The 19,981-nt window shown below is 44.2% G+C and overlaps 1 protein-coding gene across 5 annotated transcripts in view; it reads left to right on the top strand.

Annotated features, from left to right (window-relative positions):
- Positions 1-4,222, top strand: part of HMGB1 (high mobility group box 1) — a 134,387-nt gene extending 130,165 nt beyond the window's left edge. For all 5 annotated transcript variants that reach the window (XM_043576171.1, XM_043576197.1, XM_043576190.1 and 2 more), the window contains 4 exons: positions 287-449; positions 674-819; positions 1,309-1,483; positions 2,525-4,222. In XM_043576171.1, coding sequence (XP_043432106.1) covers positions 300-449; positions 674-819; positions 1,309-1,483; positions 2,525-2,701 — 648 coding nt within the window. In that variant the 5' untranslated portion in view covers positions 287-299 and the 3' untranslated portion in view covers positions 2,702-4,222. The remainder of the gene's footprint in view (positions 1-286; positions 450-673; positions 820-1,308; positions 1,484-2,524) is intronic.
- Positions 4,223-19,981: the final 15,759 nt, after the last annotated feature.

The raw sequence follows: 19,981 nt of genomic DNA, 5'->3' as shown, positions 1-19,981 counted from the left end.
AACGAATACTGTATGAGGATGCCATTGTGTCTACACTTTTTTGAGATCACACTGGAGGACCGTTTTGTGTGTGTGTGTGTGTGTGTTTCTTTTTGCTTGGCATAGCCTCTTCTAGGCATTAGCTATCCCTGCCATTTTCTTGTTTGGTATATTATCGGAGGTTCATGCCACTACTGTGTTAAATAACCCAACTTTGGTTTTCATTCACTCCCCACAAAATTCAAGTGCTCATAGAATCCCATAATTTCATTGCTAACCTCCACCATTTCTTTTTCTCTCTTTTTAGAAAATAATTAAACATGGGCAAAGGAGATCCTAAGAAGCCGAGAGGCAAAATGTCATCATATGCATTCTTTGTGCAAACTTGCCGAGAGGAGCACAAGAAGAAGCACCCAGATGCTTCAGTCAACTTCTCAGAGTTTTCTAAGAAGTGCTCAGAGAGGTGGAAGGTAAGGGGGCTTAAAACATAATTGAGGGATTTTTAAAAACTTAAATCCAAATCAAGGTCTTTAAAAAGCCTCGGTGCCGTTTGCATAACGTGAGTAGGGATGTTAGAACAGGCTGCTGAGTGAGTACATAGCAAAGGATGCCGGTTTTAGTCATGTTAGTACTTTTGCGACAGTTTAGTAGGATTTGGGTTACCGATTTCAGTTTACAAATGATTCTTTTGTAGACCATGTCTGCTAAAGAGAAAGGAAAGTTTGAAGACATGGCAAAGGCGGACAAGGCCCGTTATGAAAGAGAAATGAAAACTTATATCCCCCCTAAAGGGGAAACAAAAAAGAAGTTCAAGGATCCCAATGCACCCAAGAGGCCTCCGTGAGTATCTTACCTATTTCCAGGAGGGTTTTGCGGTAGAATCAGATAGAAATTTAGCAAGCCACCTTGTGGGTTTGGAGTGTATAATCAAAAGTTTCTTAGCTGGTAAGTGCCTTACATTGGTCTATTTGGATATTGTAAGTAGAATTCCTGTTGAATGGGAGGAGCATTTGAATTAGACATTGACCTTCTTCACTTAATCTGTCTCCTAAATGTAACTTTGTTTTGTTTCTTGAGAAATACCATCTCTCCGAAATACTTAAAATTTCACAGAATTGCTTTTGGAGCTCTTGCATTTATTAATAGTACATGTTCAACTAGTAGCATCCTAAGTCAGATAGCCGTGAATGGAGGTTTGGTTGTAAAAGGTATTTAGCATATTTTAATATTTGCACCCTGTCCAGTGCCTGATAGAAATCAGCAGCAGCTTTTATATAGCAGGACAACACACATTCCGTAGTAAACTTAAAATTAAATTTCTCTTTTTAGTTCGGCCTTTTTCTTGTTTTGTTCTGAGTATCGCCCAAAAATCAAAGGAGAACATCCTGGCCTATCCATTGGTGATGTTGCAAAGAAACTGGGAGAGATGTGGAATAACACCGCTGCAGATGACAAGCAGCCTTATGAGAAGAAGGCTGCGAAGCTGAAGGAAAAATATGAAAAGGTAAGAAGTGTGCATTTGTTCGGTGTAATGAGGAAAGGGTATGCCCGACATTAGATTATACTTGGTACCTCATCTCAATTTCCTACTTTCTTGCGGATTTCTAAGAATTCGGGGTGTAATGCAGTTTTCAGATTCTCAGCTCCTTTCCGTGTGCCGCTGGCTGAATCTGAAATCTTTTCCATCCTTCAGAGAGTATAGAAGTTCAGATCAGTTGTTTTTGTTTTTTTGTTTTTGTTTTTGTTTTTGTTTTTTACTTGGGTACAGCTTCCATACACTTAAGCTGGCTTTGTTATTCTCTGATTTAAATTTACTGGTAGTCACTTTTAGTCAAGTGATTTTTTTAAATGGTCAGACACATAAAAATAGTCTGGGCAAGATAATGAAGACCGTGTCCTTCATAAACCTGTCCTGAAGTATTTGTGTTCCCTTCCTTCAATAACAGAAATCCCAACTTTATTAATTTCAAAAAAGTTACAATGTTGAACTGTGTAGTAAGTTGATAAAGAAAAAGCTTTATCTCCTATACTTTGAATAGGAGTAGCAAGTTAAATTTTAGCTTACTGAGTCATCTGGAAAAATGTTGATTTCTAGATGTTTCTTAATTGCATGCTTACTGGCAGATTTACTTTTTTTTTTCTTTTAAGACAAAATTTCCTTCTCTGGATTAGGGTCTGATAGAAACCTGTAGATTGCTGTTTTGCATTCAGAAGGTGGCAGTGTCTACCCTTTAATCAAAGTCTCTACATTCTAGTTTTAATCAACTAAAGTTAGGACGTGGTACCTAATTGTACTTCAGTGAGGCGCACAACATTGCAAATATTGGACCATGTCATTCCATGAGTTACGGGTTATTAATTGCAGTTCTCTGGGTGCATTCATATGCATTCCTCCGTCCTAGGCGTTTATGGGATCGGGGTGAGTGCAGATACGTGGTTATTTTCGCGTAACTGGGATCTTGATTTTTCGTAAGTTACTTTCCCTTCTCCCCTTGCTTAACTGTCCTGTCTTTCCTTCCACTTTTTCTTGACTTTATTTTGGAAGGATATTGCTGCATACCGAGCTAAAGGAAAGCCTGACGCGGCAAAAAAGGGAGTCGTCAAGGCTGAAAAAAGCAAGAAAAAGAAGGAAGAGGAGGAGGACGAGGAAGATGAAGAGGATGAGGAAGAGGAGGAAGATGAAGAAGATGAAGAAGAAGAAGAAGATGATGATGATGAATAAGTTGGTTCTAGCGCAGTTTTTTTTTCTTGTCTATAAAGCATTTAACCCCCCTGTACACAACTCACTCCTTTTAAAGAAAAAAATTGAAATGTAAGGCTGTGTAAGATTTGTTTTTAAACTGTACAGTGTCTTTTTTTGTATAGTTAACACACTACCGAATGTGTCTTTAGATAGCCCTGTCCCGGTGGTATTTCCAATAGCCACTAACCTTGCCTGGTACAGTATGGGGGTTGTAAATTGGCATGGAAATTTAAAGCAGGTTCTTGTTGGTGCACAGCACAAATTAGTTATATATGGGGATGGTAGTTTTTTCATCTTCAGTTGTCTCTGATGCAGCTTATACGAAATAATTGTTGTTCTGTTAACTGAATACCACTCTGTAATTGCAAAAAAAAAAAAAAGTTGCAGCTGTTTTGTTGACATTCTGAATGCTTCTAAGTAAATACAATTTTTTTATTAGTATTGTTGTCCTTTTCATAGGTCTGAAATTTTTCTTCTTGAGGGGAAGCTAGTCTTTTGCTTTTGCCCATTTTGGATCACATGGATTATTACAGTGTTTATCTTTTCATATAGTTAGCTGATTAAAAAGCTCTGTCTACACCCTGCATACTCATGATGAGGGTAATAAAAGTTGAATTGAGACAGTTTTCATCCATAACTGAAACTCCAATCTTGATCAGTTGATGGCAGATTTCACATAGCCCAGTCACATTTACGAAGTGAAGAGTAACCACAGCATGGGATTAGTCGAATCAAACATTTTGAAAGTCTGTCCTTGAAGGACTAAGAGAAAAAGTATGTTCTAATCTTTACATGAGGACTCTACATTCTTTAACTCCCATTACCATGTAATGGCAGTTATATTTGCAGTTCCCACATTAAAGAAGACCTGAGAATGTATCCCCAAAAGCGTGAGCTTAAAATACAAGACTGCCATATTAGATTTTTTGTTGACATTAGTCCCAGCAAAGGCTCTGGAAAAATTTAAAAAAAAAAAGTGCTGGCTGTAAATGTCTTCTATGTCTCTAAATACGGATTTCTTAGGAAACTTGACTCTCCATTAAAGGTATTTTTAATTAATTGGGCCAACTTCTAAAATGTATGCCACACTGAAAATCCGGTATATTTTCCTATATTGTAGTTTGCTCCTTTATATAAATCAAACAGGCCTGAGGGAAGAAGACGCTTAAAACTTTGTATTTCAGTAGGAGTTATCGGATTTGAATTTGATTTTTCTTTACGAAACCCAAACTCATTCATTAGAGTCATGTTTATCTACTTAGCAGTTTAGGGAACAATTTGGCAATTTTGTGGTTTTTGAGATTATCGTTCTCTTAAAGTGCCAGTGTTTTAAAATAGCGTTCTTGTAATTTTACACGCTTTTGTGATGGAGTGCTGTTTTGTTATATAATTTTGACTTGGATTCTTTCCATTTGCATTTGTTTATGTAATTTCAGGAGGAATACTGAACATCTGAGTCCTGGATGATACTAATAAACTAATAATTGCAGAGGTTTTAAATATTAGTTAAATGGCTTTCACTTAAGATTTTAAGGTTTTGTTATATATACATATTTTAATCTTTCCAATAGTATCTCTCAGCCGACACCATTTAAACAAGTATAAGGTCTGGCAAAGTTCTTCCCTTTAAAAATACTTGGTTTATAACTACAAATAGCTTAATGATAAAACGTTTTGTCAAACATTGAGCGTGTTCTCAGAGGATGCTATAGATCTAGGTGCGGAAAAATTTATTTTCAGTATGTTGGGTTAAACAAGATAGTAGCTCTTCAAAAGCGAGGCACCCGAAGCAGTTAAAACACAATAGTGATCATAAAGCTGAATTTACCAATTTTCTAAGTCCACGGAGACGCCTCGATTGTGTAAAACTTCATGGAATTCTTAAGTCAAGAGGAACAAGCCCGTCTCCTGACTTCGTGCGCATCCTTGCCGAAGCAGAGGCACCGCCACGGTCGACATCTGTTGCTAGTAAGGGATCCAATTAAAAGTGGGTTCTGCCTGAAGGAAACTTGCAGCTTGGTGGGTATGTCATCTACGAGTTTTGTCAGATGCTGGGAATGGGAACGAGTGTTTTGGTGTGTTAACTGGCTTCAGATCTTGACAGGAAAAAGTTCAATCAGGAAGCTAACAGAGTCCTGTGTAGTGTTCAGCAGTATCCCTAGGGCTTGGAATTTTAGGTAATTCAGCATAAAGCCTTTGTGCAATTGGGAGGATTTGTTTTCAAGTTTATGTACGAGAACTATTTTCATGTTTAGAAGTAGTCACAGCACGAGAGGCATAAAGATACTCTTTAAAAACATTTTTTTTTTTAATGTTTATTTTTGACAGAGAGACAGCATGAGCAGGGGAGGGGCAGAGAGAGAGGGAGACACAGGATCCGAAGCAGGCTCCAGGCTCCGAGCTGTCGGCACAGAGCCCGACGCGGGGCTCGAACTCCCAAACCGTAAGCCATGACCTGAGCCAGAGACGCTCAACCGACTGAGCCACCCAGACGCCCCGGGCATAAAGATTTTCTGAAGAAAGTCGGTATAAAGTTGAGGATTAAAGTTGGGGCACTTAACGTCAGAGTGTGGATCAAAACCCAAGTCCCAGTTCCCTGACTCGCCTGTTGTAAGGGTGGCACGGTGGCAGGTTAGTTGCTGTAATTCTGGTAGTCTTCCATCGAGGTGTTGATATTTGCCGGACCTGTTCATTTTCTTGAGTAAAGTCTGAGAAAGGAAGTCTTTTTTTGTGTCCTGTGCACCACAGGGATGAAAAATGGTCGTAGAGTTGTATAGCAACTAGCTATATGGAAAACTACACTGGAGAGACAAAATAGTGATGCTTTGAGTGAGAAATGCGGCCAACTCCCTTGCTTGGCATCACATAATCTATGATGAAAGTTCAGATACAGGTCAGTTTGGTACAACACGCCTTCTGAAAGGCCCTGAAATAGCTCTCTTTCCGGTACCTGGCAGCCGCTTTTTGCATATGACGGTATCACTACGAATGTGAATAAATCGAATGCGGCCTATAGCTGGGAATCTCCTGTTGCTCGGGTGTGAACCATTGGCTAGTAATTAGGGTCTTCTATTAGTTAAGGGATGGCGGGGAGTTCAAGCTTTTTTTATTTGTGGGTTTTTTTTAATTCATTCTTAAATGACTTGAAAGGCCTTTTAAAACTACGGAAAAGCCAGAAGATGGTTTGGATCCCTATGCGGCAAAAGATGCAGGCTCGTTCGTTCTCTTGTCCTCTTCCAATAGCAAAGACACGAACGGTAGCGCTAACACTTGCCATAACTTGGGAAATTCCCTGGGTCGGAGCCAAGTTGCTCCCTGGAGTTAAAAGACAAAGATGTTGCTCTGTTCTAGGAATGCTGCTGTTTAACCACGTGCCGTGGTGTAGAAATCTACACCACACGACACCGGATGACACAAGCACGGCTTAATGGGCCGCGCCAGAATATGCAGTGCCCATATTCCGGTCTAAAATAAAATAGACCATTTCTGTCGGGAGGAAGTGTAATCAACTTGGGCCTTTGGGCATGCCCGTTGGTTTGGATCCTCTATATAAATTGAACTTACTGGCCAGCCACTGAAAAAGAGGGAGGTACTAATAAAGATCTGGGACAACATGAAGGGATTATGATAGATCTGTAAATAATGACACGAGGAATGGTAGGCAAGGGTCGAGTATGTGGAGACTGGAAGCCAGTAATGGTCAGAATATCCGCAAAGGGGTGGGGGGGGTTGGTTAAAGAGATCCTTGTGAGTTTTTATGATGTACTTTCTTTTCCTCTTTAGTCGTACAATTCAGACATAGAAGTGACGTCACATAGTATGCTGTCCCATAATCTGATCAGTACTGATGGTCATTCACGCTCCCTTTTTTTTTTGCTGTGTCTAACAATACGGTGATGAGTATCGGTGTATATTCCTTTTAGGCATAACTCTTTACACTTCCTGAAGTGGAATTGCTGACTTGAAGGATATGTGTGTTTTAAAATTTGGGGCAGACCAGAGCCTCTCGGTGGTTCTGTCTCAGTCGGGCGTCCGACTTTTGGTTTTGGCTCAGGTCACGGTCTCCTGGTTCATGGGTTTGAGCCCCACGTCCGGCTTGGGGCTGACAGTTTGGGATTCTCTCTCCTCTTCCTTGCTCTGCCCCTCCCCCACTTGGGCTCTCAAATAAACTTTAAAAATAAAATAAAATTTGTGGCAGATATTGACAGATTGCCCCCCAAAAGGTTATGCTTCCTGTGAAACATCTTAATTTTTATGAGAAATCAGGATTTTTCCTGGTTATTCTTTGGGTCCACGAAATACTATCCATCTTTTAAAGATGAGAAATTCAAATACTGAAATATAGCCATTTGTTTAGAGCCACCCAAACACAAAAAGGCAGAATCACAACTGAAAGACTGAAAGACTCTTGGGTTGGCTATTGATTATTAAACTACCGAACAAAGTATTTCTCTCAAAAGTTACTGTGATAAGGAAATACTTAAGGTTTCCACTGTGTAAAAATGAGAAACACCCTTCATCCTAATCTGATAGTTTTATCTGAGGAGGGTGTTCTTTTTTTCTTTTTTTTTTTTTTTTTTTAGCAAAGATTGCGAGAGATTTTGTATCGATCATTATAGGAGCTACAGCCGGCAGTTTTGGGAAGCAAGTCAGGCTACAAATTGTAGTTAGTCAGGGCCCGATTCTGGGCTTTAGAAGGATGGCATGTTATTTGCAAAGTGGGACAGATATTGAGAATCTGCCTGAAATGGAATAAACTTGACCACTGCTTCACCTCCTGGCCAGAGAGGGTACTTTAGAAAAGAAGGTCATACTCTAAGTGCATTTACAAATACAATTGTGTTAAGAAGCTTTATTTTTTTTAATTATTTTTTTAACATTTATTTATTTTTGAGACAGAGAGAGAGAGAGAGCGTGAACAGGGGAGGGTCAGAGGAAGAGGGAGACATAGAATCTGAAACAGGCTCCAGGCTCTGAGCCGTCAGCACAGAGCCCGACGCAGGGCTCGAACCCACAGACCACGAGATCATGACCTGAGCCGAAGTCGGACGCTTAACCGACTGAGCCACCCAGGCGCCCCTGTTAAGAAGCTTTAAAGTGGAATTAAACTTAGTTCCTCAAAGTTACAGAGAATCTCTCATTCCAGGCTTTACCATATTTTTGTTCATTTGGTTTCAGAGATCATCTTCTAAGGTGTTCTGAACATAACCAGGTAAGAGAAGAAAAGTCCTAAAACAAAATAACCATTGGGTGTGAGGGAATACTCCTAAAGGTGGAGAAAAACAGGCAGCTTCATTAAACACCCTCCGGTGCCAGTGCGATGCCCAGGAAGGGGTGAAGAGTTGAGGGGAAAGGCTCCTCAGAGCAAGGACATCCAGTCCCAGTCCCCTCCCTACCCCGCAACCCGAGCTTCAGGGAGGCTCGGGCCTTGCCCTGCCGTCTGAAGTCAGCCTTCCTGGGACTTGGGCATAGTGCAGGGCTAGGCACACACCGGAGAGCGGGTGGCTGCAGGAGGAACAACAGTCGTCGTGGCTTTGGTGGCCTTCGTACGGCACCTGCAGGCTCACAGCACGCGAGTGGTAAAGGCTCCAGGGCTCCGGCAGCCCCTGCGTGTCTTTGTAGAATAGTGGTGGAGAGGCCCACAGAGCTTCCGAGGCCGGCGCAAGGACCCAAAGCAGCATCAAAACAATGGAGCAGTGCCAAGTTCACAGTAGGCGCAAAAAAGAGCGGGAGTTCCTTCCCCTTCCTTGTAAGGACTATAGGAAGGAGCTGGAAGGCATCCTCCCTCCTCCTTCCTTTCCTGCCTGGGTTCTCCTGTTGATACGCAAGCACATTCTGCCATCGCTGTGAGCCCTCTCAGGACTTCCTCCTCCTATTATTTACTTGGGCTCAGAAGAACGCTTCCAGGCAAAACAAAAATACGACCAATCAGAGGAACTTATCAGCTACCTGATTCTAAAGGGCAGTGAAGCATCAGGAAAATATGTGCTGCTGCTGCTGCGTCCTTAAGAATTGCGGCGTGAGGGGCGCCTGGGTGGCTCAGTCGGTGGAGTGTCTGACTTGGGCCTAGGTCACGATCTCACGGTTTGTGGGTTCGAGCCCCGCGTGGGGCTCGCTGGCTGTCAGCGAAGAGCCCGCTTCGGATCCTCTGTCGTCCTCTCTCTCTCTGCCCTTCCCCCACTCCATTTGCGGGCTCTCAAAAATAAATAAAACAAAAACAAACAAAAGAATTGCAACATGAGCTTATACAAGTAGGACGGAATGCAATACACCGCACACTGCAAGGACTTTTGAAAAACTGTTTCCCCTTATAATGAATGAAATTTGCATTCACTAAAAGATAACAAGCAAGAAAATTAAAATCTACAATACTACTAGTCAGACTTAATATACTGTGTGCCCTTCTAATTTTTTATATATAACATTGGCGTAGAGTTAATTAATTGAATATATATCATTATAATTTTAAAAATCGAGGTGAGATTCACATAACATAAAATTAAACATTTTAAGGGGCACCTGGGTGGCTGAGGCAGTTAAGCGTCCAGCTTCAGCTCAGGTCATGATCTCATGGTTTGGGGTTCAAGCCCCACGTCGGGTTCTGTGCTGACAGTTCAGAGCCTGGAGCCTGCTTTGGATTCTGTGTGTGTCTCTCTCTCTCTCAAAAACATTTTAAAAAAATTTTTTTTAATGAAACATTTTAAAGTGAGTAATTCAGTGGCATTTTTTTTTAAATTTTTTTTTCAACGTTTATTTATTTTTGGGACAGAGAGACAGAGCATGAACGGGGGAGGGGCAGAGAGAGAGGGAGACACAGAATCCGAAACAGGCTCCAGGCTCCGAGCCATCAGCCCAGAGCCTGACGTGGGGCTCGAACTCACGGACCGCGAGATCGTGACCTGGCTGAAGTCGGACGCTTAACCGACTGCGCCACCCAGGCGCCCCAATTCAGTGGCATTTAGTACATTCACAATATTGTACGACCACCGCCTGTCTAGTTCCAGACGTTTTCATCACCCCAAAAGGAGATCTCATACCTATTACCCCTCCCCTTTAGCATTTGGCAGAAACCAGCCTGCATCATCTCTATGGATTTACCTCTTCTGGATATTTCCCACAAATTCAATCACGTGTGGCCTTCCGTGTCTGGCTCCGTTCACTTAGCATAACGTTTTCAAGGTTTGTCTGCATTGTAGTACGAATCTGTGCTTCATTCCTTTTTACAGCTGAATGTTCCCCGGTGTGTATGTTTCACAATTCATTTAGCCACTCGTCCACTGGCGGCCCCTGAGCCTGTTCCCCTTCGGCCACTGTGACTAGTGCTGCTATGATGATATGTGGACACTATATGGTGGAATCCCTATTTTCAACTCTTCGGGGTGTATACCTAGGAGTGGAATTGCCGGATCATATGGTAGTTCTGTGTTTAACTGCTTGAGGGACCACCAAACTCATCCACAGCAGCTGAACCATTTTACATTCCCTATAGTGTTCCAATTTCTGCACAACCTCTTCAACATTTCCCATGTTTCTTTCCTCCTTCCTTTCTGCCTTTCCTTCTTTCCTTCCTCTCTCCCTTTCTTCCTTCCTTCCTTTTTTCCCTCTCTTTTGTCTTCCTTCCTTCCTTCTTTTTCCTTCCTTTCTCCCTCCCTTCTTTCTCTCTTCTTTCTTCTTTCTTTCTCCCTATCTTCTTCCTTCCTTTCTTTCTCCCTCTTTTTTCTTTCTTTCTTTTTCTTCCTTCCTTTCTCCCTCTCCTTTTTCTTTCTTTCTTTCTTTCTTTCTTTCTTCCTTTTCTTCCTTTCTTTCTCCCTCTCCTTTCTTCCTTCCTTTTTTTCTTCCTTCATTTCTCCCTCTCTTCTTTTTCTTTCTTTCTCCCTCTTCTTTCTTTCTTTCTTTCTTTCTTTCTTTCTTTCTTTCTAGCCATGCTAGTGGGTGTGAAGTAACATCATTGTGGTTTGGGTTCGCATTTCCCCAATTATTAAAGATGTTGAGCCTCTTCTCATTGCTTGTTGGCCATTGTCTACCTTTGGAAAACTCTCTAATTCAAGGCCATTGCCCATTTGTAAATCGGGTTGTCTTTGGCTGTTGTATAGATACTTTTGTTTTATAAAAATGGTGACATATTCCTTTTTTGCTTAACAGTCCGCCTTCAACAGAAGTTAATGTCATGAGCTATTGCTCTTCTGCATTCTTTTTCGTGCCTGCGTGGTATCCCACTGGATAAATGTAAAATCCTATAAATCATCCAGTTAGTCTCATCAGTTATTAGACATTTGTGTAGTTTCCGATTTTTTACTGTTGTGAATAAGGCTAAGATGACCATCCTCTCCTTATACGTGTACCTCTGTACCCATGATTATTTCGTGGGCTGCGCAAATATATTCCTCAAAGTGAAATTGCTGAAGCAAAGGATGAGCCAAATTTGGGGAGTTTTACCAAGCTGCCTTCAGAAAGTTTTCACCCAAATGTAATAACTTAAAAAAAAAAAAAAAGGGCTATTCAGACAATTTTTACATATAAGGGATACACAGTAGGGTCATGGTCTCTAAGGTTTTATAAAGGTTCAAGCCTATAGAAGTGGGGGAAATTGTGAAAGGGGTAAACCTTCAAAAGCCAGCAGATGAAAAGCCTGAAAAGCCTGGAGAGCCATTGGGTTGAAATGTCCATTCCCCTTTATACTTATTTTACTACTTTTCAGGTTGAAGATTAACGGAAAGAGCTTTTATATCCAAGTAATTGCAGGACTACAAAAGGAGAACGTGTAGATCAATGGGAATGCGTGAAAAAACCGACAATTTTGCAAAAGCCCTAGAGCTTTCTTGCTTTTCATTTCACTGTATCACTGTTCTTAACAATAATCTACATAATTTCCAAAACATGCTAATTAATCATTTGTATCAGAGTTCTTTTCTTTAAATAAGGCAAGCCGTAGTTTCACCCAAGACGTAGATCTCCAGTTTTTCTGGGGAGTACATCTTAGCGAATGGTGGCCAACAGATCAACATTAAATTGCATTAATCATAAAAAGCTCCTCTCGTAGGGGTGCCTGGGTGGTTCAGTCAGCGAAGCATCCGACTTCGGCTCAGGTCATGGTCTCACGGCTCGTGAGTTCGAGCCCCACATCGGGCTCTGTGCTGACAGGAGCTCTAGGAGCCTAGGAGCCTGGAGCCTGCTTCCGATTCTGTGTCCCTCTCTCACTCTGCCCCTCCCCCGCCATGTTATGTCTCTCTGTCTGTCTCTCTCTCAGGGATAAATAAACGTTAAGAAAAAAAAAAAATCATCCTCTAGTCAGTCCCCTAGGAATCCATTTCATACACTGATGAGTATTGGACTTGACACTATATAGATCAAACCTGCAAAGTAGTAGAAGTTTCATGTTTCTTTCAAGAACCTAAACTTTAGAGATCAACATTCCGAAACCTGATGTCATGAATTTTTATGCACTGAGCTTCTATAGATAATTATAATGGACCCTTAGAAATAAAATGGATTCTGTTTTTATTTTTTTTTTCAACGTTTATTTTTGGGACAGAGAGAGACAGAGCATGAACGGGGGAGGGGCAGAGAGAGAGGGAGACACAGAATCCGAAACAGGCTCCAGGCTCTGAGCCATCAGCCCAGAGCCTGACGCAGGGCTCGAACCCACGGACCGTGAGATCGTGACCTGGCTGAAGTCGGACGCTTAACCGACTGCGCCACCCAGGCGCCCTGGATTCTGTTTTTAAAAATTAGAGATATGTTGTTGCACAATAGCTCTATTGCAAACATATGACGGTTTTTAAAAAATTAAACGTTAAGGTCTTAGGGGTTTTTAAAGAATTGCAGTTAAGAATCAACTAACCTGAAAAAAAACAAAAGATGCAGTTTGTTTACTATTATTTTTTGCTTTGTCTTCATCGTTAGGCCAAATCTAATTTTTTCTCACATTTAGGGCCAAGCTGTCTTAGTAGGCTATTATTAATAATAATGTTAACGGGGCACCTGGGTGGCTCAGTCGGTTAGGCATCCGACTTCCGCTCAGGTCATGATCTCACAGTTCGTGAGTTTGAGCCCCGCATCGGGCTCTGTGCTGATGGCTCAGAGCCTAGAGCCTGCTTCGGACTCTGTGTCTCCCTCTCTCTGTTCCTCCTCTGCTCACACTTTGTCTCTCTCTCAAAAATAAACATTAAAAAAAAATTTTTTTAAATAATGTTAAAACCTCCCTAAAAACAAATCATAAGAATATTTCCATTTTGCGTTATTATAAATAGCTCTTCTTTCCAATGGGAAAAATTATTAAGAAACTACCGTTACAAACAGAAATAAATCTCAAAATATATCTTTACCAGCTCTCATGCCCCCGCCATCAAATTAGGATGAAAAGATGAAAAAAAATGAATAAATGCTCATGTCAGAGTTTAACATGTGACTTGACTTCTTTTTATTTAGACTTGTAGACAAGAAAGAGTAAGGCATGTGGTAACTACACGGACTTGTCAAGGAGCCGGTGATAGGAGATGGGAGTTGGGGGATATTCTAGTCAAGCTTTGGCAGGTTAGGGGACAACATGTGGGCCAGAGATGATGACCAGAGGTACGGCGGACCACAGCTCCAGCGGGAGCTCCCAGGTAACTGACTATGCAGGACCTGTTCCAGGGAATATACATATTTTAACATCTATTTATCTTGGAGAGACAGAGAGACACAGAGCATGAGCGGGGGAGGGGCAGAGAGGGAGGGAGACACAGAATCCGAAGCAGGCTCCAGGCTCTGAGCTGTCAGCACAGAGCCCGACGAGGGGCTCGAACCCAAGTCCCGTGAGATCATGACCTGAGTCGAAGTCGGACGCTTTGCCGACTGAGCCTCCCAGGGGCCCATGTGCCAGGGAATATTTTCTACAGCTGTTAACATTCCCTTGATGGAAGAGACTCACTGAGTAGCCTATCAAAGCACTTCCTTTGAGATGGAACAGCCCTTTAGATCCACATTCCAGGGGGAAAAATCTAGAATCATTTTTTCCAGAGGTAGGCAAATGGCTGCTAGGTGCAACATGTTGTGATTTCACCGCAATAGACTTTATGGGAGTAACTTCTGCTGGTTTTCAGAAATTCAAACAAATTTCTAAAACTGTTACTCTTTCTCCTGAGGGCTCAGGCGTGTGGCTCTCCATTAAGTTTCTGGGCTCTTTAATTCTGGGGAGGGAGGCAGGCAGGTAAGTCATAGAAATTGTCAGATGACAGCTTATCATCTACTCTGGATGCTTTCCCAGCACCCAATTTTGGCTCAAAACGTAAAATAGAACCCAGCCGGTGTCACTCCAGCGAGTTAAGAGGAGAAAGTCCGAGGAAGATTTTTAAGACATAAACTAGCAAAATATTTTCACGATGAGGCTGGTCAAAATTACCGTTGCAGTCTAAGTTCACACCCAGGATGAAGAAGTCTTTCGATTTTTTATACAAGGGGTTTTTTTTTAATTTTTTTTTTTTTCATTTTACTTGAGAGCGCGCGCGCACGTTCTTGAGTCGGGGAGGGGCAGAGGGAGAGGGAGAGAGAATCCCAAGCAGGTTCCATGCTCTGTGCCGAGCCCGACGCCCGGCTCCATCATTCCACAACCCTGGGATCACAACCTGAGCTGAAATCCAGAGTCGGACGCTCAACCGACTGGGCCGCCCGGGCGCCTCGTATTTTAAAATACAAGGATTTTGAAAGACATTCCGTCACCAAAATACGGCTGCTTTACGTACATGAGGTACCGTCAGTGTATGATTTTATTGTGTGGAGGTGTCCTCTCCCTCACTTGAATTGGTCTCCCGTGACTTCTAACAAAAAAACGATCAAAGCAGGGCAAACGCTCAAATGTCTTTTCCTTGAGAGAGAGTCCAAGGTACGAAAGAATGTCCCCTGGTCTGCAAATTCTGCGTTAAGGCTGACCCCGGTCTCTCCTTTCTACTCAGGTAGGTTCTGCTGATCCCACCAGATCCTTCCTCTCCTGACACAAATCTCCAGAGAAACAGGTGCCCGGGCCACTGAGGTAGCTGGTGAGGACCTCAGGTACCTCTAGGGCCGATGCACATCCTACGGATTTCTCCAAAGAGATCAATGGCTGTCGTAGCCTCACTCCCCTCACCCTGTCCTGAATTCTGGACTCCAAAAATCTGTAGGCGGTGGTGTCAGATCCACAGTTCCCTATCTCTAGGCACATTACCTTTGTGCCAAAGTCCTTGTGCACAAGATTTCTATTTTCCAGGGGTGCCTGGGTGGCTCCGTCGGTTGGGCGTCCGACTTCGGCTCAGGTCACGATCTCATGGCTCGTGAGTTCGAGCCCCGCTTCGGGCTCCGTGCTGACAGCTCAGGGCCCGGAGCTCGCTTCGGGTTCTGTGTCTCCCCTTCTCTCTGCCCCTTCCCCACTCTCTCTCTCTCTCTCTCTCTCTCCTTCAAAAATAAACATGAAAAAAAATTTTTTTAAATGACGTGAGATGACGTGAAGGAGTGACGATGACACATATCAAATGAAGGACTGTAAAGACCACTAGCATTTAGTCAGGTCCCACCCTATGGGTCGCAAAAGATATAAGCCCACGAAGAATTAATCGTTTTAAGCCCCAAATAAATCCAGTTTCGTTCCATAGGTTTCTCACAACACCTCCGCCTACCGTGAAGTTGAGGTGGGCCGGTAGGCGGCTTGCCCCTTTGGGACGTTCGTTCATTTGCAAACAAGCCCGGCAAGAGCGACTCCGAGAGAAACCCCGCGAAGCCTCCTTCACCTCTGCGGCCTTCTAGTTTCATGGAGAAGACAGACAACGAACGAGTGAACAAATCCACGGGAAGGAGAATCTCGGAGGCCACTAAGGGCCGCGAAGATGAGAAAACAGGGTGAATGAGAGAGCGCGCTAGCTAGAGGGTCTGGAAAGTTCTCTCCGCAGATCCAGGACGGGGATAGTTCCCGTGCAAACTTCGTTAGGAGTTCTCCAGTGGGCGCGGTGAGGAGAGGCTCTGCTCGGTGGTGACCCCCCTGGGGCCGGCCCTGGGGACCCCGCAGGTCACCGTTGCCCAACCTCCCCAGGCCTTCCCCTGGCCCCTCAAGGCCCTGCCCGTCCTCCCAGTTTGCCCAGTGCCCCCGCCCCTGCCCCCCCCCACTCTCCGCTGTTGTGTCTCACTCACGGCCTGCGAGGAGAGGCCTCTGTCCAGCTCTCAGGATGCAGAGAGCCGCAAATAGCACGGACAGCTGCCGCTGGGGGTCGGGAGGCCCGCCAGCCGCTGCCACCGCGGGGGCCAGGCCGCCCGGGGCCTCCTCACGCCCCGGCACAACCCTCCTTGATCTAGGCCCCCTCACTAGGGCAGAGCATGGCTCTTATTTTCTTGTGCACGCGTGATGACGAAGGCAGGCGAAGAAGAGGAGGAACGCGCGCCCAGGAGGGTTTTCTGTTTACCTTGGACACAGACCCAGGGGTCGCTTGCAGCCAATAGTTACCGCTCTCGTCCGGGGCGAAGGCGGGCATGACCGAGGAGAGGCAATCAACAGGGAACCGGGAATCAAATCCAACCCTCTGTGCTCTCGGTGCGTGGTCGTTTCGCCTCAGGATCGGCTCAGGCTTTTTACATTATCACCTTAAAATCGCGTCCACCTGAGTTTTCCCCGAGCCTCAAGGCTCACTTGCTCCTCCGGCCATTTTCCTAAACTTAAAAATACAAGCATCATCCATAAGGCCCCATGGGCAGGTTGTCTTTAAAGCAGGAAGCGGTGGGGGTGGCACCTGGGTGGCTCAGTTGGGTGAGTGTCTGGCTCTTGGTTTCGGCTCGGGGCACGATCTCCCGGTGCGTGAGTTTAAGTCCTGCGTCGGGCTCTGCACCAACACGGCAGGACCGGCTTGGAATTCTCTCTCTCTCTCCTGCTGTCTCTGCTCCTCCCCCTTCTCTCTCTCTCTCAAAAGAAATAAATAAACTTTAAAAAATAAGAAAGAAAGAAAGAAAGAAAGAAAGAGAAAAAGAGAAAAAGAAAGAGAAAGAGAGAAAAAGAAGGAAAAAGAAAGAGAGAAAGAAAGAAAGAAAAAGAGAGAAAGAAGGAAAAAGAGAGAGAAAGAAAAAGAAAAAGAGAGAAAGAGAAAGAAAGAAAAAGAAAGAAAAAAGAGAAAGAGAGAAAGAAAAGAGAGAGAAAGAAAAAGAAGGAAAGAAAGAAAGAAAGAAAGAAAGAAAGAAAGAAAGAAAGAAAGAAAGAAAGAAAGAGGCATAAAAGGAAATGAAAACAGACCCCCTGGTCTGCCACACGCAGTCAGAGCCGAGATGGGCCCAGTCATGCGCAGCCCCAGTCAGAGTTCCCCAAAGGAAAGTGGGAGAGGTAAGCGGAAGCAGAACGTGGTTGACACCCAGGGGCTTTACCCTTCTCCAAGGTTCGTGCGCATCTGCACGAGTGTGAGCTCGGCCCCCAAACAGAGGCCTGCCTGGCAGCTGAGCGGGGAGGCAGGTGTTTGACCCCCGTGAGACCCACCGTTCCGCGAGGGCACGGACTGTGGCCTCTGAGGCCCCGCCTGGTGCTGGAGGGGAGTCCCAGTCCCTTTTGAGGCCGAGGTGCCTGGGCAAGGTGGCAGGAACCCCGGGTGGGTGCTGGGGGGCCAGCCTCATCTGGGCAGTGGCCCGCTGGGGTGCGGGACAGGGCCCTCACTCCCTGCGCCCGGAGGGGGGCCGTGCTGGGTGTGAGTGAGGCCTCGGAAGGAGAAACCCCGCTCTCCTGAGGTCAGTGGGCTGAAGGAAAAACACAGCTACTGAGATTGGCCCAGATTCTGCCCTGACCTCGGTCCTGGGGGAGCTGCTCGGGGCAGTTTTTGCTCCTCGCTCAGCTTCTACGCGAAAAGGAGAAAAAAGACATAATTCAGAAAGGAGTGTCCCGCCTCGTAATTGTCACAGGAAACTGCTGCAAATGACCGTGACATTATACTGTATTTTCATCTTTCTTTCTTCTTTTTGTTTGGTTTTTCATTATGCAAACAAAACACACTGATGTTTATCATCTACGTTAAGCACTCAGCTGGTAATAAATACACGTTATTTAGGGCACCTGCCTCAAAAGAAAAACCCCAAAAAAACGTTGAACAAACCCGTACGGGTTGACAGGTCAACACCAATGCTATTAGGAAATGACATGATTTGCCACGGATGGGAAGCCCCATTAAATTCTTACTCTTTTTCAATTAACTTTTAAACACACTTTAGCACATATGTCTGTTTCTTCCAGGTGGGTGTTTTGTTTCAGGCTTCCTTCCTGCTGCCTGGGAGTGTTTTAAGTATGCCCGAAACCCCCCTGAGACAGAAGGCGAGCTTACTGTGGAATATTAACTCCTCTGCCTATTATATCCATAGAGCCAGGCCTATCTCTCTCCCAGGGCCACCAGAAATTGCTTTGGGGCACTGTTTGGAGAGGCCTTGGCATCCAGAAACAAAAGAAGAGTGAAAGAACCCAACGCCCCAAAGAGAGAAGACAGCGAAGTCCCAAGACCTAAAGAAACAGAGTTGTAAGTGACTGGCCTTGAAAAACAATTCAAGCACAGTCACACGGCTTTGTGCTGGCACTCACGGGGCTCCCTGGTACTTGGGTATCCTTGGGCAAATATCTCATCTCCTGTGCCTCGGTTTCCCCCTTTGTAAGACGGGCACAAATTAGACGGGTACTGATTTCCTAAGGTTTCACTAGCGTGCGTGAGGATTTAGTAAAAGAATCGGTGTAAAATGCCAGGCACGGTGCTTCGCAGTTGGTGAGAACTTCATAAATCGTTAGCTATCGCTCTTTAAAATAATAATAACATGGGGCGCCTGGGTGGCTCAGTCGGTTGAGCGTCCGACTTCGGCCAGGTCACGATCTCGCGGTCCGTCAGTTCGAGCCCCGCGTCGGGCTCTGGGCTGATGGCTTAGAGCCTGGAGCCTGCTTCCGATTCTGTCTCCCTCTCTCTCTGCCCCTCCCCCATTCATGCTCCGTCTCTCTCTGTCCCCAAAATAAATAAACGTTAAAAAAAAAATTAAAAAAAATAATAATAACAAATGTTATGATAAATTATTAGCTTATAATAATTGCTACCTTTTCCCCTTCCCCAGCTTGGGCTTCACCTTAATAAGGCAAAACATAGTATAGTGACTTCCTTCCTAATTATTTGAACTTGACGTCAGTCCTTCCCAATCACCTGGGTTGCTTACAAAGGTACCGAAGCCTGTGTCCCACCCCCAAGATCCTGATTTAATGGATCTTGGGCGTGGCCTGGGCTTTGGAAGTTTTGGAAACTCCTCAGGTGACTCTAACGTACAGCCAGCGCTGGGAACCAGTGCTTTGTGGTCTTGTCCTGATCAAAAAGGCAAACGGTGGGGTAGAGTTGAAATCCACTTAAAGCAACATGTCTGAGGAGCTAACAGTGTGACTCATTTTGCCGCATTAGCCATTTAACTCAGCCACTCAATCGCACTTACTTTTCACGGAATCCGTAAGTGTTGACTGATTTGACCAACTAATTCAGGAAAAAGTTTGATTCATTATAGTTATATGGCCATAGCCTCCAGTAAATTAAATTGTCTGAAAACCAGCTCTGATGGAGTGGGTGTCGGGAAACTTTTAGATAATACGTTACCACAGAAGTTCACATTAATGAATTCCAGTCTACACATTTACCAAGAAGCTGGGTATTAAATAAAAATGCTGATAGCTCTGGATTGATTTGACCAATTCCTTTAGCAAAAATTTGATTTTTCAGACTCCTGTAGCCACAGCCTACAGAAGATTGGATTTGTTGGGGGACCAGCTAGGATTACGAGCGTAATTTAGAATATAAATCACGACAGGAGTACACATTATTTAATTCTGTCCTGCACATTTGCTAACCAACTGGAGGTTAAGTCAAAATGCTGGTCGTTGGAATGAGATTAATGTTGTCTCATCCTTTCGATCTTGTCCTGGGGGCCTTTGAAGGCACGTGGGTTGCTAGTGGATTTGTCCACCGTTGTCTGTGTATTATTAACCTCTTTAAAAAATTAATGAGTGTGTCGGTCCACTTAGCGCGTTGGCCACCCTGCTCCATCAGATGAATCACGAGTAAGGGAGCACTCACAGCCTCAATCAACATCCCGTCAACATTTTCCGTTACGGGCACCAAATGCTCAATTAGAAAAAGCCCCTGAACCTCGTACCCCAGAAGTTTTGTCTGCATCTGGCCATGAACCTGGAGCATCGTGATCTCTTGAACCAGCTGGGCAGACCAAACCTTTCTGGGATGTACCCATAGTTGGACAAAACAAAATTCAACA

The sequence above is a fragment of the Prionailurus bengalensis genome, chromosome A1 (genome assembly GCF_016509475.1).
Source record: "Prionailurus bengalensis isolate Pbe53 chromosome A1, Fcat_Pben_1.1_paternal_pri, whole genome shotgun sequence".
NCBI lineage: Eukaryota > Metazoa > Chordata > Mammalia > Carnivora > Felidae > Prionailurus > Prionailurus bengalensis.
Note: the sequence above shows the minus strand (reverse complement) of the source record. Positions and strands in the feature narration are given on the sequence as shown.